At 37.2% G+C, this 21,722-nt stretch overlaps 2 protein-coding genes across 3 annotated transcripts; both read left to right on the top strand.

Annotated features, from left to right (window-relative positions):
* Positions 1 to 614: 614 nt before the first annotated feature.
* LOC120104943 (pyruvate kinase, cytosolic isozyme-like) lies at positions 615 to 8,606 on the top strand. Its single transcript, XM_039116911.1, has 3 exons — positions 615 to 1,362; positions 6,877 to 7,338; positions 7,544 to 8,606. Exons 1-3 carry the CDS (start codon positions 1,105 to 1,107, stop codon positions 8,354 to 8,356), a joined length of 1,533 nt encoding a protein of 510 aa, XP_038972839.1. The 5' UTR covers positions 615 to 1,104; the 3' UTR covers positions 8,357 to 8,606.
* Positions 8,607 to 8,837: 231 nt separating this feature from the next.
* Positions 8,838 to 16,878, top strand: LOC120103995 (acyl-carrier-protein phosphodiesterase PptH-like). 2 transcript variants are annotated; one of them, XM_039116912.1, is made up of 7 exons: positions 8,838 to 9,240; positions 9,382 to 9,875; positions 10,115 to 10,234; positions 10,326 to 10,379; positions 13,269 to 13,432; positions 16,152 to 16,328; positions 16,405 to 16,878. In XM_039116912.1, exons 2-7 carry the CDS (start codon positions 9,453 to 9,455, stop codon positions 16,607 to 16,609), a joined length of 1,143 nt encoding a protein of 380 aa, XP_038972840.1. In that variant the 5' UTR covers positions 8,838 to 9,240; positions 9,382 to 9,452; the 3' UTR covers positions 16,610 to 16,878. The 2 variants fall into 2 exon arrangements, with proteins under 2 accessions (XP_038972840.1, XP_038972841.1); XM_039116913.1 differs by having other exon boundaries at positions 16,415 to 16,597.
* Positions 16,879 to 21,722: the final 4,844 nt, after the last annotated feature.

Here is a 21,722-nt window from a genome sequence, read left to right as displayed (position 1 = left end):
TCATTTAAAGTAATCTATTAATTTTCTTCACAATCCGTTATAAGACTTACAAAAGAATAAATACATCAAAATAAACAAATAATTGTAGATGCATACTAACTATAAAAGTTTATAATTAGAGGTGAAATCAAATCGAGCTAAGTCGAGTAGCTAGAGGCTGGGGCTCAATTTGATTCAATCAAGATCGACCGAGTCTTAATATCCAAGCTCGAACTTGACTCGAACAATAAAAAACAATACTCGAGATCGACTCGACTTAACTTAAATATCAACCAAGCCATATTCGAGCTCGAGTTTGAGCTCCAATTCGAAGCTCGGTCGTAATTAAAAATATATTAAAACTTAAATTAGATCAAAACAAAATATACAAATATTTATATTTTCATATATTAATTATATAATATAATATAATATTATTAAGCTCAAGCATCGTTTGTAAGCAATTCCTCCTTGGTTTGCAGCATCCTAAGATTACTACACCAACCGCAACAATGTACATTGTTCTGGCCATCAAGGTGAATCTACCCCTCCCGTTCCAGCGGTCCACGAACATCATCAGTCTACAAAAAACTGGTTTTTAAGACGCAGCCCCAGCGTGCCATGGAAGACCGGCAGCACAAAACCGTGTATCTTTTTGAGGAGGTGACAGCGGCCGAAACCGCTCGAAATCTTTTCGCTTCCAATTTCAGCTGCGCCCATAGGACGCACACTGGCAGCAGCCCTGGCCGCTGTTTCGCCAGATCCATCTTTCTCGCGTCTCGGTGCAGGAGTTCATCGATACAGCGGCTGAGATTGCACCAGCCAATCCACCGAATGTACCCCCATCTTCCGTGGTTCTGTGGGCGGATGTACGAATTCCATCGAAATCCGGGCTCATAGAATCGAAGGGAACGCAGATCCCACCGGTCAAACCCCAGCCGCAAGGCATCCCATTTCCTATAAAAATTAGAGAAGGGAGAGATTTTTTGTCGTTTTAATTGTTAGATTCTAATCTCATTTCTTGGATCCCACTCTTTTTACGACTTTTTTTGGATTTTGTTTTCTTTTATTTGGGGGGCTGTTGAGAGAGAGAAGGAGAGAGCGAGGGGGAAAGAAGAGGTTAGGATGGCGAACATAGATATAGAGGGGATATTGAAGGAGCTGCCGAGCGATGGGCGGGTGCCGAAGACGAAGATCGTGTGCACGCTCGGACCGGCGTCGCGGTCGGTGCCGATGCTGGAGAAGCTGCTGCGGGCGGGGATGAACGTCGCCCGCTTCAACTTCTCCCACGGCAGCCACGAGTATCACCAGGAGACTCTCAACAACCTCCGCACCGCCATGCAAAACACCCAGATCCTCTGCGCCGTCATGCTCGACACCAAGGTCTCCCTTTTCTCTGTCTCTCTAAATTTTATTAATCACCGTTTTGATGTGATTGGTATATTTGATTTTGAGGTAGATTCTGTGACAAGACTTGTTTTTTTAAAGGAACTGAATTGTGTTGCGTGGTGATCGTCTTTTTGTTCGAGATATCGTTTGGTGCATTGTGTTTGGTATCAGTTGGTGTTCCATCTTTCTCAAACACGGTGATGATGATACTGTAGTTATTTGATTAAATTATTACGATTTGGTGTTTATTCTTTGTCGTCTTCTGCTTGTTTGTTGAAGGAAGATCGTTTTTTTTTAAAATTTTTTACATAATGTTTCGTCCAAATAGTGTTAGGAAGTGTGCAAAAAATATGTTACGAAGTAGAAAGAAATCATGTTGCATAAGGGCCTCCTGATTTATAATTCATATGTCGATTTCTATCAATCATTTCATATAGCAATTGAAGTCGAAATATATAGTTGTAGACTGACTGAGATTAGCTGTGACATGTAACAACAAGGGGCACCTCCTCATATATAAAACAATTTTACCTCCAATTAATCTAAATTTCTTATTCATGCGACGTTCTTGTTATAATTGGGAAAAATGCCAGTGTCTCAGAAAAAGATATATATTTTTCTTTATAATTCCTTGAAACCCCAAATATAAGATCTGGTTTTGCAACATCTGACAGCCACAGTCCACCAAATGAAGTTCTTAGCCACAGTCCACCAAATGAAGTTCTTACTCATAATAAAACGACCTTTGACAGTGTTTAAGCCCAAAATAGTTGCTGATGAGTTATTGCCTCAGAAAAAGAGATCGAAGTTTTTCTTTATCCCAAGGTGAAGGTCTTCTTAATTTGATGATTTAACTTGCAATTGTTTAATTCCGAATGGAGATATCTGTAAAGGTTGGTTTATGCTATTATAATGTGCACAATCAAGGCGGTTTGGCAATCCTTGATCAAGATACAGTGGATTCTCTTTTGACAGCTCCAGAAGGAGAAGGAAGGATGGAATTCAACAGACATATGTTTGTTCTGTATTTCATCCAATCTGACAATTCCCATTTTGCGAATGTCCACTGCAAAGTCGCTGAATGCATAAGCCACCAATACCTAAAATGGACCATGTAATGTACTTTGTCTGTTGAGTTGTGGGTACCTGTCAGCTTTTACCAGAAATTCTTTTATCTTACCTTTGTCTAATTCTTTTTGAATCATATGCTTAGAGGGTAGGCCCAACCTCTACGACTGCAATTTTAGCTCCTTTTCCTATTGTTTGTTACATATCCTCTTATCATTCTCCATAACCCTTTTAGTGTTCTACGTTCTACTCAATTCATGTTAGCCTGCCTTCTCTATTAGTAAGAATTTGGCTAAAACGAATTGGCTTGAACTTGAAGGACGATATCCTTGCCTACTTGACTTCTTCCATTTCTTTAATACAACTATTAGGCTTTGTGATGAAACATGTATATGATTACTGCATAATGTATGCTTTGCAATAGATGAAAGGTTATCCTAAAAACGATGTGTATCACAAAATTTCCCACCAGTCAAGGGATAGCATGGCACTAGTGTTATGTGTGGATTTTGCTGGATACACCATAAGTGCACTATTTTTAGAAATTATCTTTAAAGGTCTTGCTAGTGCACATTAGTGGACTATCTTATTATAGTGTTAGTACATCCGGCCCGGCATCCGGTTAGGCATACTAAATGTTGGTATTGCCCTCCGTGCTGCATACTGATTTGGTACTAGCACGGTTCAGTCGGTACGCATCGGTACCAACTAGTATGGCAAATTTTGGTGGAACCTGTATTTTTATCCTAGCTTACTTTTGCAAATTCACTGTTTGTTCTTTTTGTTGATCATCTCATCCACATTGGTCTCCTTGTGTAGCTTCCTAATTATGTTTCAATCAATATAATTTGTTACTTCTCCCATTTTGTTCTACAATTTATCATGCTTTCTGAGCATGCTGTCCGATAGGTTGTTATATTCAGTGGTATCTTGAAAATAAGTATCTTTTTAACTCATCTCTTAATTAAAAAAAAAAAAAATCAGATTTTAAAAATTCAGGCAAGAGGTTGGGTCCATGACCAGGGGCAATGTAGGTCAAAATCTGTTCAATCTTTACTAAGAAAAGAAAAATAGTGAAAAGAAGAATTTTTGTCAAATTCCAACAATTTTCTAGTATGCAGTATTTAGGTTCCATAAAGTTCTGACTGGCCAACTTCTGCTTTTCTTCCTTTTGCATTTTGATTGCCAGTCAGGCTCTTTGGAAGTGAACATGGAAGGTTTTTAAATGCTTAAGTGGTCTATGATACATAAGCTTTATATTTGGTTGCATGCAATTACTGGAATGTGCTCAAGAAAGTTCTAAAGAAGTAAGTACTTGAAAGCAAGATCCAGTTTTGGGTCTTGCATGTATTGAAAGTTAACTTTATAAATTTTGGTTGATTTAGTCAAATAAAGTGTTGGTGGTCAGACAAGTCAACAATGACAGCTATTCATGTTCAAACATGGTCATAAAAGTCCAAGTAGAAGACGGTATATGGTAACATTTTGGCCTTCTACTTAGGAAGTGATATCAACCAAAAGGAAACTGCATCATTTGAAGGGAGGTCGATGGTGATTTCATTTAAGCTTTTGTTATGATGTCCTACAAACATGTTCCTTTTCACCAAAATCCCTTAATCAAAATTTACTGGGAACGTACTCTAATGGAACTTCTAGAACTTTCGCCAATTGCATGCCACCAAATAAAACCAGGTAGGTAGTCCAGATAAAGGAGATAGTGAAGAAATCAGCAACGTTAAATGGTCACCACATGGTACATAAAACATGTGTATCATTACAAGTTTGTTTAAAAATATGATCTTTTTATCAGAAATGTGGGACCTTTCAAGCACAGATGCTACTGTGCAACAATGCTCGGTTGAAGGTGTTAAAAGACACTGATCTCATTAAAAAATTGTTAATGTGCATCCATTTTACTAGTGCATGCTCAGGTAAGCCTGGGTTTTGATAGGAAAGTGAGGTATATGAGAACACTGGACAAGGTAGGAACTACAAAAGTGAAGTGGGAAAAATACCTATCAATGATTAAAGAAACTATAAAACATTAGGGACTAAGAAAGATTGGGAGAAAAGAGAAGAATAAGAGAATAATTTACAGCCAGAACAATATTTTGTGGGAAAGGATGGTGATACAGAAATAACTAATGTTCTGGATTTAGATTTTCTTGCAATCTGATTACCATTTTCAGAAGATTTTTATACAAAGTTAATGAAATCTGAAAAGTTGAAACATGGAGTACCTTTGTTTAATCATATATGTACAAGATCTAGATTAGAGAAAGCCAGAAGGTTGATAGTATCACTACTTGCAGTTTGTATATTTAAACTCATACTCTGTTGTTTGTAAATGTTCTAAAGCTTGATTCTTTCTGAAGCACATGATTGACTGGATTGTACTATTCTATAATAGGATTTACCACTGTTGCTGAAAAAAGCAATGCATTGTGTTAATATTACACCAATTCATTGTAATTGCTTGACTTCAGAAAGTATGTAGTAAACATAACTTCACTACCTTTCCTGTACTGGCACTGAATATGCATACAGGCACACATATGTACACCTTGCGCATATACACGTACATTAGTGTGTTTAAAGATGTAAAATATTCATTCATTATATGTAAAAGTTTGTTAACTAATTTATGCTTAAACATTTATATAGATGCTGACTGATATGTGTAAATTTTGCTAGCTATGTCCACTATGCTTCATAGAAAATTTATACTTATTAAAATAACTAACCATTGTGTACTTTGTAGATTAAGTAATTTTTTTTACTATACAGTTTAATACAAAGATGTAAGACCATTTGAAGTTCTATCCAATCAAAATTATAAGATATGTAGTTTTTTTTTTGTTTTTTTAGTGAAGAACATATGTAGTTTTAAAGTGACTGTCCTGTGCACAAGTTTTTTCTTTTAAAAGCTAGTAGGAAAAAAAATGTGAACTGATGCAATTATATGGTTCAAAAGTCTTAGGTCATTAAAAAGCGATGATCTTCTGATAAAATAGTGAAATTAACTCTAGCTGCCTAGCTAGCTAGCATCCAGAGATGTGCTCTGAGGAAATGTGGTCTTAAAAATATTTATTGCAAATAATCATAATTTTAGCTTTTGGTCCAAGTTTTGCTTTCCTTTAAATTGTAAAATGGTTGGATAAGTCAATGGTATTTGAGCTTTGTAAGTGATGAAATTACATTGCTGTTGGTTCAGCAATACATGTCTTCATTTCTGGAGTGAAACAGTTATGTTTGATCCCTATTTAATCTCCGTCTATGTTATTCCTTGTCTCTCTAAATCTTGACCTGCTCCATTAAGCTTTACCCGATCAATATGGGTTTCGATATGCATTGCATTTCTGGCCCATCAAGTTCTGAGAATACCTTATGAGCATCTTTCAATCCTCACATCAACCCTATGCAAATTGGTGCTAATTTTATGGCTAAGATGACAGGGCAAATGAGGGCTCTGACATATCATCTGGAATACCAGTTGTCAGGTAGTGAAATCTCTGTTGTCGTTTGTATAGTTTAAGCTTATTGAACCAATAATGTTCCTCTAGACAGAGAAGAAATGACAAATTTTCATTTAGAAAAGTGTGTTTTATTTGTAATACCAAAAAGGCCAAACTGAAGTATTTTATGCTGCTGATATGCATTAGAATGTCTCATATGCTAGGCTAAATTGTTTTATTTGTTTTACGGAATTACCGAAAAGGCCAAACTGAAGTATTTTATGCTGCTGATATGCATTAGAATGTCTCATATGCCCTAGGTGTAGTGTGATGGATACCATTATTTGGACCTTTGGAGATGCGATCATTTTCTTTTTAACATATCCTCTGAGGTCATACTTCACTGCAGATGCATTGGATAAATATCTTGTTCTTTGATAATGAGTGAACTGCACCGATGTATGTTGCAGATTTGAACTCAAAATTTGTTACAGATTTACTTATATCTCCATGACTTCATGTCTTTTCTGTTTGCTCGGTACATCTAGATGTTCTTGAATTTCTGAACCATAAATTTTCACTAAGACATAATGCTTTATCTTGTTTCCATGCTGAATTTACTAGAAGAAATTGTACTCTGTGTAGTAATTAAATTCTTAACTTATCATGAATGTTCTTGCAATCATTTCGCACATTAACAGTATAAAAGGAACTTGATGTATGTTTTAAGGAACTTCCTATTCTCCAAATATAGTAGTACTCGTGCCCTATTATGGACATGGTTTCCAGAAGATCAGTGCTCTTGTAGGTCACATGAAATTTCAGAGAGAACATGGTCACAAGACATTATAAATATTCACCAGATTTTAGCTTGATGAATCTTGGATCTACATGTTACTGGACTACAGGTTGTGCTGGTGGTTGTTCTTGCATCTGCTTGCAATATCTACCTGCTCCTCTTACTCTTTTGGTTTTATTGTTGCAGGGACCTGAGATTCGCACTGGTTTCTTGAAGGATGGGAAGCCTATTCGACTGAATGAGGGTCAGGAAATCACAGTGACCACTGATTACAGCATCAAGGGTGATGAGAACATGATTAGTATGAGTTACAAGAAACTCCCTCAAGACCTAGAGCCTGGAAGTACCATCTTGTGTGCAGATGGTACTATAACCCTGACTGTCCTCTCATGCGACCCAGATGGTGGGACTGTGAGGTGCCGGTGCGAAAACACTGCTCTTTTAGGTGAAAGAAAGAATGTCAATCTGCCAGGTGTTGTTGTGGATCTTCCCACATTGACGGAGAAGGACAAGGAAGACATCATGGGATGGGGTGTGCCAAACAATATTGATATGATTGCGCTCTCATTTGTGCGCAAAGGGTCTGATCTTGTTAATGTTCGAGAGTTTCTTGGGCCTCATGCAAAGAATATAGTACTGATGTCAAAGGTTTGTTTGACCGTTGACTAGCTTCAGTATCTTGGCATGCTATTTACTTTGCACTTTTGCTAACAATTTCTTTGTTTAGAGTCTTAATGTGCTACTTGACTCTACTTACCTCCATATTAGCTTCTGAAATTTGACCTATGCAAAATCTTGCTTACAATGAATAATACCTTTTTCTAATTTTATGTTGTTTGTGGTGGATTTGAAGGTTGAGAACCAGGAAGGTGTGATGAACTTTGATGAAATCCTGAAGGAGACTAATGCTTTCATGGTTGCTCGGGGTGACCTTGGGATGGAGATTCCCATCGAGAAAATCTTCCTTGCTCAGAAGATGATGATCTACAAATGCAATCTTGTAGGCAAGCCTGTTGTCACTGCAACCCAGATGCTTGAATCGATGATCAAGTCCCCGCGCCCAACTCGTGCCGAAGCCACTGACGTTGCCAATGCTGTTCTTGATGGCACTGACTGCGTCATGCTTAGTGGTGAGAGCGCTGCTGGAGCTTATCCTGAGATGGCAGTGAAGATCATGGCGAAGATCTGTGTTGAGGCAGAGTCCACCCTTGACTGTGGTGCCATATACAAGGGGATGATACAGACTGCTCCTCTGCCTATGAGCCCATTAGAGAGCCTTGCATCATCGGCTGTCCGTACTGCAAACAAGGCGAATGCATCATTGATTGTGGTCTTGACTCGTGGAGGGACTACTGCAAAGCTGGTGGCCAAGTATCGTCCGGCAGTCCCGATCATATCAGTGATAGTCCCAAGTTTGACAACAGATTCATTTGATTGGACTGTCAGCGATGGGGCACCGGCGAGGCATAGCCTCATCTACAGGGGGCTGGTACCTCTGCTGGCCGAGGGTTCGGCCAAGGCAACGGACTCGGAGTCTACGGAGGTCATCTTGGAGGCTGCACTCAACGCGGCAGTGAAGAGGCGGCTGTGCAAACCAGGGGAAGCCGTCGTTGCACTGCACCGCATTGGAGCTGCTTCTGTCATAAAGATCTGCATTGTGAAGTGATCCAATAATTGATCAAATAAATAAATAAATTGATGAGAGGTATTCTGGGCTCTCCCTGTTTTTCAATGAACAGGTTTTCTGCTGCTTTGTTTTGTGGGATTCTCAATGTTGAAGGCAATTTTTCTAGAATGAATTCGATATTAGTGGCTGAGCGCTTAATTCTTAATAATGAGCCCTGCTTCTTTTGTAATTGCTTGTATCGGCAGCGACATTAAAATTTTAGCAGCTTAAGTTGTATCTGAGCTTGGATCTATGCTTATCAGAAACTTATGCTCTTGTACGGTGTCAATGGGATTCAACATTCAAAGTTCGAAGCCATGGATCCCAATAATTGGTCGACTACGATCGTATTATTGCTTCTTAAACTCATGTTTAAGTGAATTCCTTGCTTGGAGGACATATCATGCGGCCATTATCTAGTGGATTTATTGTATCAAGGAAAGATGGTGAAGAGCATCATTACCAAGAAGTTGGAGCATAGGGCCTGGATATTGATGGTGACTGCCACAGATGTGTTTGCTCATCCCTGAACAAGCACTGTTCCCAGCTTCCATCTCGTCTCAGGGTTTGTGTAGCATTGCTTGTTCCAAATTCCACATTCTGTAGAGGAACCAGCCACAAACGGTCAAATTCTATTGTTATATCTGGCATTCAGGTGGCTCCCAGCAGTCGCAATCCCTGTTTGCCATAGGATTCTGACCAGGTGTTCTTTTGTTTCTCATTTCAGCAAGATTGTTCTCCCTATAAAACACACCGCTATAATTTTGGCGTTCTCCAAGTCATTGGCCTCAAAACTTTCCGGTAAAATGATGGTAACAGGATAGGGAGAGGGACAAAAGCAAAATTCTTTGCTTTCCTTTGCAGTCTTTGCAAGTTCCTTTTTGGTATGCCTTCCAAAAATTCTCTGCAGAAGTGCCTTCCTTTTTCAGTCTGTAGTTCTTCTTGCATTAGCTGTCAATTCTACAGTCTGAGAAGAGCAACTGGCTGCAGAAATACTAATTCTCCCCATTTAATTCTCCAAGCAGGTAGATCTTTCACTAGCTGGTACTTCTGATTCCAACCAACCCAGTTAGTGTTCCACTGTTTGGTGCCGCAAATGGTAGCTGCCATCATGGGGTTTCTGCCTTCTCACTTAGGCTTCCTGCGCAAATCGAGTTGCCCCAGTGGTATCTGTGATTCCATGGTTTTGAAACAACGTATCAGAAATAGAAGGGTTGGCATTTTTTGTAGGCAGCAGATGTTGCCCACAAACTGTTTGTATCATGGTCAGAAGGACACTGGTTCTCTGAAGGTCTATGTCATCTCGGACTTGCATACGGACTATGCAGAGAACATGGCATGGGTTAGGCGCTTGTCAACTGTGTGGTACAGGAATGATATCCTCATTGTTGCTGGGGATGTTGCGGAAACATACAAGAACTTTGTGGTCACCATGTCTGAGTTGAAGCATAGGTTCGGTAGTGTCTTCTATGTGCCTGGGAACCATGACCTCTGGTGCCGAAGGGAAGGAGGGAACTATGTAAGGTTCCTTGTTTCTTTGAAATGTCCAAAAAATAAATGCCAAAGCGTTTTTTCTCTTACTTTTCATTGTAAGTGGTTACCTGGGACCTGGGCTGGCAAGTTGTTCCTGTGGGTGCTTGCCAATCTAACTTATCAGATGCCCCCTAGAGTTGGACTGTTGGGGAATGCACAATTTTGTGATATATGATTTGCACCATTGTTGAATTGACTGAATGTGAAGTATTGATTTTGTTTCAGATTAATTCACTGGAGAAGTTGAGAGCCTTGCTTGATGTATGTGCTGAACTAGGAGTAGAAACCAGCCCAAGAAATGTCAATGGTTTGGGAATTATTCCTTTATTCTCGTGGTACCACAAGGTAAATAATTCCATATCACCCCTCTGCCACCTTTCAATTTGTCAAATTTATCTATTTTCTATTTTCTGATGTTAGTGTAATTGCTTTGCAGAGTTTTGATAGAGAGAAGGATGTAACTGGTGTTCGGATCCCTTCACTTGAGATGGTGATTCACTTTCTTCTGTATTGAAAAGGTTTTGGATGACATGATAATATTGATTACTCTTCACAGATTAAGCTATTATTACTTTTATTAAGTAACCTAATTTTGCTATCCTAAACTGTCAAGTCTCATTAAAACAACCTGAACCCACAGCCTATATGCCGGACACACTAACAGATCTGAAATCAGCATTGGTCAATCAACATTTCAATTTATAAACCTATAGATCAACCAAAAAGAATCCTTAGCACCTCAAGCATGATACAGATGCTGTCCATTTTGTGAGTCATGACCTTTTGAGCTTAAATTTATCCAAGTTCAGATCAACCAAATCTGAATGCAACTTATTCAATTTCCCGTATTTGCTTAATCTTGACTTTCCATTCTGCTCGACCTTGACTGCATCCCATTTTACCTTATTCAAGCAGTTTCAAAACCTTAAATATCCTTGCCAACATAAAAATTAAATCGACAAGTTCTTTGACAAGTGAATAATCACAAAACTGGTTATTAACTGGATAATTTATAAATGGACTATGACATTATTGATCCTAGAATGAACCCTTCATGCTTCTTAAGAATTCACTGACTTTTTTTTCCTGTTTCCTTTGCAAATATGAATCACAATACCAAAGAATTGAGACCATCAAAGTAGAATATATCTCAGTAAATTACTTTACGCCTATCATTGCTTAAACAATGAAAATGATGGACAGCTGATATTGTTTGTTGACCTCTCCTTCTCCGCTGGTCTACCCTACATTTCCAATTTCATTAACAGAAAGTTAAATTGAATAACTAACTTGGTCCTTTAAATAAAAAATAATTAACTTGGTCCTTTAACCAAAAAATAATTAACTTGGTCGATCAGTGGATGCATTTTTAAAATCTATACACACATATAGATATATTATGTATTTTGCAGTATAAAAACTGCTATTTGGTTTCTTAGACTTCAAAGTGAAATAACTGAGGACAAATTGACATGTAGACACCTTAGCTATGCATCTATGCTAGTATCATACCACTAAAACTATATAGTCAGAAGTTCCAAACAGTACCATGTACTTTAAGTTGATATTTATGACTTTTCTAATTAAGTTTTATCTTTTATTATGTTGGGGCCTAACAAACTGAAATTGAACCACCAAGTTGTTCGTCATGGAACCAAGTGTTTGAACTTTGGTTTGTATCTCATGTATTCGTTCTGGATTTTCTTAATCTTTATACTATTTGAACAGTTTGTTCCAGCGCTTTTCATTTGAAGCAACTGAGTTCAATTTCATAGATTTTGTTGTGCATACACATTACATATACATAGACATACATATGTACATACATACATAAAGAGTTACGGTGCATTGCTTCTCAGAGCATTTGGGTAATATTTTTAAAAGGAGCCTCTCAAAATAAAAATCATCATCATTGATCATGATTTACGACATTTAAAATGCTAGAAATAAAAAATCATATATTTGTGAGGTCTTTTATGTATGCATCCGCAAAAACAAAATTGACAATTTAAGCAGTTTGAAATCATGCTTTAGCTTGATCTATAGTTCAGAAATATCCAAATTAGCTAAAATTTTATTTGCATATATTTTAAAATATTAAGAACAAGATCAATGGTTTGAAATTACATATTATGTAGTTTATGTTGGGCTTTTTCTCATTGGCTGTATTGCTACCATTCATTTTTTACTGGCTAGATGCATAGGCAAGAGAACTATAACATAAATGATTTTTAGTTTCTAACTACTTTATATATCTTAGATTACGACCAACGGTGTTGATTTTCATTTTGAGGGGCCCTTCATCAATTTCCATTGGGAAGCATCTGGAGCCAAATCCTCTCAGAAGCATTCTAGCCTAATTCTCTCCCTCTATACACACGTGGATATACGATTATACATACACATATATACATGCATCTGCATATGCATTATACTTTAAAGTAAAACCAACTATAAGCCTTATAAATTGAGGATCCACACATCATGGATCATAATTTGCATTATTTGAAATATGCGGAAACAAATTTTTATAAGAAAAAGTGTCTTGGATGTGTCTTCCTTTTGTAACAAGTGGATAAGGAAACAAACAATACCACTAAAGATAGTGTGCTAAAACATATTATATGCCAAATAAATTGAAAATACAGACCATATATTTTGTTCTAGACACAATAGAAAGTACAAATACTGAAATTAGCTGATTTGGATGCTTCTGAATTATTATTCAAATCAAAAACTGTATTGTGCTATTAAGGTTGTTTATTTAAGACTATTTGATGCTTCAGTAGGCTTTTGTTTTGGATTCTAAATGTTGTACATCAAGTTTAACAGCTTCTATTTTCAGTATTGATGTTGTATCATTAATATCTTATCAGCAATTAAGGTTTCAAACTTTCAATTATACCAAAAGGACCCATCTTGGGCATTTTTCCCCTAAAAAAAAGCTTGCAACTATTTTTTACCTCATTATTACATATGGATCCTTAAGTGTTGAATTCCTCCCTTGTGCTTTAGCGACCGGTGCAATTACTATATGAGGTAGTTACTTTCTTTTCATTTAGAAGAATATAATTTGTTGCAGTCATGCAGTTAAAACCACACAGAGAATCCGCCATTACCTCTTGTAAAATCTTCTTGGGCTGAAAAGCTAATGAGCTCTGACAACTTTACACGGTTTGCTGGAATTCTTTTAATAGCATAATTTGACATTATTTTGTACAAAATTGCTGGCTTATAAATTTTCCGACATTGTTCAAACCATTCAACCTTGTCTGCAACCATTCAACCTTTTGCTGGCTTATGTTTGAGATGATTAAGACTTCTTTATTATCATGATCTCTTAAATAATAACAATTCTCACTTTTTATTATATGAGTAGGCTTGCAAGGATTTTCATGCATGCACATGGCCCCCGGAATTATCAAACAGTGATGTAGCTCTTGCTCATCACTTTGATATGATGAATGAGAAGAACAATAGTGCCATCGATGAAGTCCATAAGACCAATTTCCATATAATAACATTCTCACACTTTCTTCCAAGGTAAGTTCTCAAATAAGTGCTATTATACATGCTGGATTAGTAAAAGATCACTCAATATAGTTTAGAGAATAAAGATAAATAGCCATATTGTCAAATTCTTGGTAAACTAGGTATGAAGCCAGAGAGTACTATCATATGAAAGAGAGTGCCTAACTAATGAATTTAATGTGAACCAGAAATAATGAAAATATTTAGAAGGAGTTCAATCAATTTTATGTTATATTGACTTAATCTTACCATGCAAAAGGACTTATTAGAAAGTTTGACAGGTTAGATAGTAAGGTATTACTTGTATGTGTTCGTTGACAAGATCCTGCAAACTATCTCATTATTAAGCATGATTGGGAAGAAAGCATGCAACTCTGTTTGGATGTAGTTGATCTGGTATTATTTGTGGATTAGGTTATCCATTTAAGCATTGCCTTGTATCAACCAAACACCACCCGACTCAAATCCTGTGGGAAGAAAAAAAAAGACTTCCATGGGTCTTTTTTCTCTTCTTGCAGCTCAAAGGCTAAAATCTGGGATGGGTTTGGACAAGCTCTTAAAAAATGCAAGCTAGATGGGCCAAGAGGCCCGATGCCTCCTGGATTTCAGCCAACTCCTGTAGGAATATCTAAACAGGCCCTTGGTAGGACTTTTGTCTTCCTCTAACTCCTAATGTTAAGCATGAGTCTTATAAACCTGTCTGCAAAATCCTTTAGCTTGTGTACTTCATCCTCTTGAGCTTCTTTCCCAGCTAGGTATTCCACATTCTCAAGAAGGAATCACAATTTATAATTTGTTGAGCATCTTCCTCTCTTGATTGTACCAAAGCTTCTTCATAATTGTCCATCTTTGCCTTCATGACAGAACTGCATTATCTGCCAATTACATGATTTCCGTTTCTTCCATTCTCGTGGAAGATTACCTTGAATCACTAGTCCACCTCCCCACAAGTTCTCTGACTATTGGCATCTTGAGATATATGTGGCGTGCGATGAACTGAGTGTTACCTCAGTGGTCTCATACCCCTCCGCTTAAAACATGGAGGTCCTGGGTTTGAGTCTTGGGTGGTGTATTCCTAGGATTTCGCTCAGGTAATTATATGCAGTTGGGGTTCTCTCCTATTCTCAAAGATTAAAAAAGGAAATATTATATGGCATGCCAGGTTTGGGAATCTGACTTTCAAAGCACTCTCTAACAACGGACCTTGATAATCTAAGACTAAATATAACTCTTGTCATATTTGAGTGAGCTGAGAGCTAATCTACCATTGTTTGAACTCTCTTGCAATTCCTTGAAATTCTGTTTGCTGGATGCCATTGTTCTCTTTAAGTCATCAACTATGCTTCTATTTATTCTGCAATCTCCTTCATCCTATTCGCTCTATAAAATACTAAACTCCATCTTGTCGTCCTTTATTTGGTCCTTGGAACGTGTTTTTTTATTTCAAAACCTTCGTTCATTTGGCTTCATACCAACCTTTTCTTTGGATGTTAACATAAATCTCTCCATTCTTTCGAGCAACCTCAATTTAAACTGATTGTCACGAACTGGCATTTTCCTATCTTTAAGCCTGTGTCGCACTTGTTTGACCTTCCTTCTCCTGTGTTAGACTTGCCTAAAGCTCATGTCAATATTCATAGGCACACTCCTTTGCACTAGAACCTAAGTTCATCTTGAGGACTCTTAGGTTTACATCTAAACATCACCTTTGAAGGGACTGCACGAAGAAAAAAGTAAAGAAAAGAAAATTCTTATCAAGTTCAGACTCTGAATTACAGTGAGGGGACTTTCTTGTTTAAAAATGAAGCCAAGTGGGACCATTTAATGCTGAATAATTATAAAAGACATCTTAAGCATTTCTACATAATGCATATATTGTTCATAGAAGCGGTATATGGAGTGATCTGGGTTGTAAAAAATGAAGATCAGGTGTTTGATTGGAAACAAGCCTTGCATGGTGTATAATTAAAATGAGACCACACTACCGCTGCAACCTGCAACCATATTATCAACTCTCTCTCTCTCTCTCTCTCTGAGTGTGTGCGCACGCTCACATGTGCATGTGTATGTGCATGCTCATGTGTGTGCACGTGTCCCTGCATGTGCATAGATATGCTGAAATAAGGCAAGAAAAAACATGTGGAGGGAAATGCATTAGAAAACAAAAAACTGAACAATTATGTCTTCGTATGTACATACAATAACATGGTATACAATGCTACTTATCACTAACTTCCTACTTATAGTTATGATGGCTATAAACTCAGACTTTGCCATATGTGATAAATAAGAGACAATTGTATGTGGATAATGTGGCATAACAGACAAACTATCAGCAAATTTCTATAGTGATTGGCCAAGCTGTTGAGTCCAAATACAAGGGATGAGTTGTGAGAATTCTTGAAGTTGCATGAGCATGAAAGAGTTGAATACATGGTTGCACTGATAATGAGTCAAAGTGATGGATATGCAATGCTGGTGACAAGGCACATCAACGGGTGAACTAACATGGCACAGAAAGGAACCATAATAAGTACAAGAAGTGAACATGGAGTGATGTGAGATGATGAAGGTTACTTCATATTATTTTCTTAATGCAAAGCACACTCAGAAAATAAGAATGAATTTCATACAGCATCCTTATTTGGTCTAATGTTGATATTGAACGTCGCATTCTCCCATTTTTTAAAAACTTCTGTACAGAATTTAAGCTCATTATTGGTTGATGCAGGCAAGACTTATGTCCAGAGAAAAGGATGCTTTTTTACCCAAACCTTCCAAAGATAATAGGCTCAGACTTTCTGGAGGCCAGATTGAGGTCTATACACAGTAAAAATGGAAACGGATCAGCTTGTCATGTCTTTGGCCATACACACTTCTGTTGGGATGCTGTGCTTGATGGTATTAGGTATCACTGATTCACCTTAATTTGTTGCCATATTTCAGAAGATAAAATAAACAAAAACTCATTTTTTGACATATAGGTATGTCCAGGCTCCTTTGGCTTATCCTAGAGAAAGGAAAAGGAGGATGAATGGTGGTGAAAATTGGCTGCCATTTTGCATCTATCATAAAGGATTCACCAATAAAGTATCACCTTCCTACTGGTCTGAGTACTACTCCAAAAACAAAAGAGAACCTGATAATACTGATCTTGCACCATGGGTTGCCAGATTTTATACAAGGTAGCCCAAACCCCTTTTTCTCTCATTATTCATTCTTTGTGTTGTACAATTATGTAACCTGCAAATGTAAAATAAGATTTAGCAAATGACAATTGAGGGTGGCAAACCCAACGCTATTAAATATATTAAGAAAGCTACATTCATTTTTCTCATTGTTTCTTCTGAATATATTGTCGTTACTTTGTAATGTATGGAAGCAGATTGTTTTTCTCCATGCAATTAATAATGGTGATTCTGAAGGAATGAAACTTGAAATAAAGTACTTCTTCTTTTTTTTTTCTTTTTTGCTTTTTGGTTTTGCAGCCTCTTACCTTTTTTATCCTCATTTTCACATTGTCTCCTCCATGTATGTTAACCTTAGGTCATATATCTCCTGTTAGCAACACAATAAACGATACATAAATTTTTGGTATGAAGAATGAGTCTAATAAACTAGCCAGATAGTCAAGACTCAAGAAGATACTCAACTATTCCAAAATGATATATAAATCTGGAAAACCTATGATTTCTTAGTAGTTAAAAAATCTATTTCTCCTATCAGAAGTTGTCACTCTATAGCAAAGCCACCTTTAAAACTACCAAATTGTGAATTAAATGTTACCGCTCCTAACATTGTTTATTAGTTCTATGAACAACCAAAATAACTATTGGAAAAGGAAAAAGGATTTTAGTTTTAATATTTCTAAATATTATCTTTTGCAACTGCTGCAATTGGATAATGAAGCTCACACCATAGAATGATCATTCTCTGATGGAGTACAAGGCAGATTTCACCAAGATCAGTAATCAGTCCTTAATGGTTCAATCCTTGCGACCGTTTTTCTCTGTTGAAACTGGTTATATCCCCTTAGTGGGTTATACTATGAAATAACTTAATCATTGGTTCTCAATACCAATGTTCTATTGATCTTGATTCAGACAACTTGTTTAATAAGGAAACCATTTGTGAGGTTTGAAGGCAAGTCCAAACCCTTTACACACCGTAGATTATTTGATATGATTGTCATGTTCATTATTTGGTCTTTTTCTAACAATAGGAGTGTCTAGTCCATAATGTCTTTGTTTAACAAACTACCAGTTAATTAGTTGCCAATTTCATCTAGACTTGGTTTTTAAAGGAAATGCAATAGAGTTCCTTCAAAACATGCAAAGTTGCACTAATAGTCAAGGGTAGTTGCTAGTATGATATGGCAGATATCTCTGTTACTATCAACCTGTAATTTCATATGCTTCTAGTCTGGTCTATCATATAGTGATCTTTTGTTTTGTAACTTATCTTATCGTGATGAAAAACTCATTTTTTCATCAGATTTCGCATGAGTCATTATTCACATGATAATATGGTCCAGTATTTGGACATTCCGAGTCCAACTCTCCTAAGTTCAAGCTCTGAGGAGAGAGAGTGCCAACCAATGGATTGAAGTCTTGTTGAGAATTTAATAGTTGCTTGGGTATAAAATATGAAAGTCAAGTGGCAAATGGAGTACAGTTAGATATGATTATACTATTTAAGGCCTTCTCAATAGCAAGATTTAGATCCTATAGGATGGAGGTGTTCCAATTTCTTCATGGAATAGGACGTCCTGCTATCCCACCCCATCCCAACAGCTATCCCGGTTGAGCATCCTTGTAGGTACCCTCAGTCTCTCTCCCCTTCTTCTTTCTTTTCTTTATTTCCTTGTGTTTGTTTCCTTGTCTTCATTCTTTCCTTTCTTCCTTCTTTCCTTATTTTCCTTTTTCCTTTTTCCTTCTTTCCCTTCTTTCTTTCCTTTTTCTTCTTCTTTCTTTTTTCCTTTCTTCCTTCCTTTCTTTTCTTTCCCTTCCTTTCTTTCCTTTTTTTTTCTTTTTCTCTTCCTTCCTGCCTTTCTTTTTTCCCATTTCCTTCTCCTTTCATTCCTTTTTCCTTTCCCATTTTTATTCTTTCCTTCCTTCCTTTCTTTCTTCTTTCTTCTCTCAACTAAATGATTGATTCAAAAATAGATTAACGAACCTATAGATCAACTAAGAATAGCTAGTCATAACTGCCCAAGAAAGGCAACATCAATTAGTCAATTCATATTTAAAACACAATATAAGAAAGGAAGACGATGGATGTGTTATTGACTGGTCAAATCTATTGGAAAATCTATTCCACAAATTTGTGTAGATTTTGGATGAACTTTTTCTAAAGTCCAAAAATGCAACTAGAAAGGCCACTGTTTCCTTTTCTGATTGCTGGGTGTGAGAAGGGTGAATAGGATGATAAGCTTCTCTAAGAAATCTATGCATTCCATAACCTACCATCTGAATTTAGCTTGACTAGGGAAGGAGATGAGCTCATCAAAGATGGGATTCAAGCGTCAACTACTTGGCTTGCTCCATATGTAGGCTACTTAATGGATGTGGCATGTGTTACACCTTATCACCTATAATTGATTGGTTGTGCTAGGATTGTTTGTTCGAGATTTCTAAAAGAAAAGGGCTCAAGTGAAGGCAAGTTAGTGAGCCAGAACTTAAGGATTTTATCTCTAAAAAAATACTTGAGCAGGCTTTACTCAGCATGGTTGATCTCTCGAGGGAGTCCTGTCTTTCATTGTGGTGTTTGGTCCTAAAGACAACTGCTAGACAGGAGTTTTGGACTGAGTTGTTTGAAGCACATGTTAGCTTCCAAGGACCTTGGATTGTTGGAGGAATCTTTTATATCACACAGGTATGTCAGAGAAAAAGGTGAACAAGCAGATCTTTTGCAGACTCTAGGGAATTCTCAGACCTCATTAGAACTCTAGATCTTATTGATTTCGATGTGAAGGGTTTTTATGTGAAGCAACATGGGACAGAATTTTTCATTGGTTTTTCTGGACTGTTTCCGATTTCTTTAGATTGGGGAAGCTCTCTACCACCTGGTTGTTCAGAAAGTTTTCTGGAATCCTTGCTTAGACCATGTATCAACAGGTTTAGAGATTAGAAGCTTCCTGAGGAGGTTCGATCATTTTAGTTTGAGAAAATGTGGACACAGGAGGATGGTTTGGAAGGTGGTGCTAAGTACCTGAGGTCCTAAACTTTGGTGAGAGCTTAAAAGGATGTGGGAGGTGCTTGGATTGAGAATCCTTGAAGAATCCAGCATAAACTTAAAGGGTGAGCAGCAAGGCGAAGCTCCTGTTAGCTGAATCAAAGAAAAGGTTGTTGGACATAGATTTGTTGGACAAATAGGATAGATCTTCCATGGCTCCTTCGGAAAGTGAGAAAAGGAAAGTGTGCAAAGAGGAAGTATTGAAAATTTATAAAAAGGTATATTGGAAACAGAAATCTAGAATCTCTTGGTTGCAAGAGCTGGGTCAGAACTGAGTCTTCTTCCATAGAGAACTAGCACTCATAAAAGGCATAATCTCATTACTTTCTTCTGAATTGATGTTATATCTCAAAAGCAACTTTTGTTCTTCCAAGCTTTCTTCGGCAAGATGCAAGCCAGTTTTTATACCTAAATTGGGAGGCACTTTATAGTAAACATTCTTTGAATTTGATAAATTGATATCCCTATTTTCCTTGGAGGACATTAAAGAGGTGGTTTTTGCTCTTGATTTAGATAAAGCATCCAGATTAGATGGTTTTCTTCTATTTTCTTTTTAGAGGACTTATGGTAGGATGACTTTTGTCATTGTTTGAATCTTGGCAGAGAAAAGAGCTAGAAGTTTTGAGATTTAGTTACGCATTTATTGTGCTCATATTGAGGAAAGAAGGTATGCCTTCTCCAAAAGATTTCAGACCAATTTGGTCTCCTACATGGTGGCTTCAATTTATTTCCAAGGTCTTTGCCACTCAGTTGGTCCAATATTTTTTTGAACTAGTGGATAGGATGCTCAACTGGCTTTTATGAAAGGGAGGTTGGTCTTAGTATTCTTTACACCTATGAGGCAATTGCTGGCTATAAGACGAAGAACAAGAAGGGAGCCATTTTTCAGAAAAAAAAATTGATTATCAAAAAGGTGTGGAATTTATTGTTTTGTGAAGCATGTAGAGATCAGTTGGATAGTTCTCAAGCCTTAAAAGTTAATTTTCATGAGTTTATTGGTCTGTTGGGAAGTGAAGTAACCTAATGCGAAGGTTTTGGAAAAGCTATCAATTGTAGATTTGACAATTTCAACATGTATACATCTTGATTTACTTCAATGACAAAAGAAAAAGGAAAAGAAAAAAAAAACCTGTGCAGAAACTAAAACCTCAGATTGGCAGAGCTAATCACGACCTTGCTATCTGGACGGGGATATTGTATTGTTTTCCACTGGTAGGAGTTTGATCTTGGTTAATTCACCTATAATTAGTTTTTTTATCCCATTCTAGACTTCCTTTTTGATGGAAACGGAGGAAGCCTGGGCTTCCACCAGCATTTATTAAAAGAGTGCAAAACTATTTACAATGATGGAAGGAAGAAAACAAAGATAAAAGATAATCGCTCCTCTGAGTTCCTTCTACTTAAGCATCCCCATGACTGAAAAGTGCGGATTGCTCTTATCAAAGTGTAGAGGATTGAATGACTCTTTCTAACACAAATTCTTTTATTTCTCTCCCATTAGACTCCCCAACAAATGGCAGCAGGAAGCTGATTCCCTGCACGCTTACACAACTGCTTACGATTTGTTGCTCTCCAATGTATCCCAGAGATCATGAAAATTCAATGGCTGGTATCTCCATCTTAGCTGAAGTTTGTGAACCTTCTAACAAAAGATTGCCTTGTAGAGAGATAGTTCACCGATTTAGAGTTATTACCACCAAAGTTTGCTATTTTGATATCGAACTTCGTATCAGTGCTACACTAGCATAGTATCGGCATGGAGTTCTTTGGTATACTGAATATCGGTATGTCATCGATATTGGATACCGGTATCGAACCGGATATGTTTCGTACCATCCGATTTAGGCTAGTACATTGTACCTGTACCTTAATTGCCGCCACAGAAGGAGCGGACAATATTCAAGTTTCAAGAACTTCTCCATTTGAATCTTGTTTCTGAGTGAGAACCTAACAAAGACTCTTACTTTCTTCGGAATATCAGCCCTCCACACGATCTTGTAATAGGGACATCGCAGGCCACCATTGTTTGAGAGTCCGTAGTAAGAATCAATTGAGAAGGTGCCGTTAG

This window comes from Phoenix dactylifera, unplaced genomic scaffold (assembly GCF_009389715.1).
Source record: "Phoenix dactylifera cultivar Barhee BC4 unplaced genomic scaffold, palm_55x_up_171113_PBpolish2nd_filt_p 000144F, whole genome shotgun sequence".
NCBI lineage: Eukaryota > Viridiplantae > Streptophyta > Magnoliopsida > Arecales > Arecaceae > Phoenix > Phoenix dactylifera.
The sequence above is the reverse complement of the archived record's forward strand: the minus strand, read 5'-3'. Positions and strand labels throughout refer to the sequence as shown.

Coding starts and splice junctions, on each gene's coding strand:
- LOC120103995 (XM_039116912.1), top strand. CDS start 9,453: ATGGTAGCTGCCATCATGGGGTTTCTGCCTTCTCACTTAGGCTTCCTG. Junction 10,380..13,268: donor GGATCCCTTCACTTGAGATG/GTGATTCACTTT, acceptor TTATATGAGTAG/GCTTGCAAGGATTTTCATGC. Junction 16,329..16,404: donor GCTGTGCTTGATGGTATTAG/GTATCACTGATT, acceptor TTTGACATATAG/GTATGTCCAGGCTCCTTTGG.
- LOC120104943 (XM_039116911.1), top strand. CDS start 1,105: ATGGCGAACATAGATATAGAGGGGATATTGAAGGAGCTGCCGAGCGAT. Junction 1,363..6,876: donor CCGTCATGCTCGACACCAAG/GTCTCCCTTTTC, acceptor TTATTGTTGCAG/GGACCTGAGATTCGCACTGG. Junction 7,339..7,543: donor ATATAGTACTGATGTCAAAG/GTTTGTTTGACC, acceptor GTGGATTTGAAG/GTTGAGAACCAGGAAGGTGT.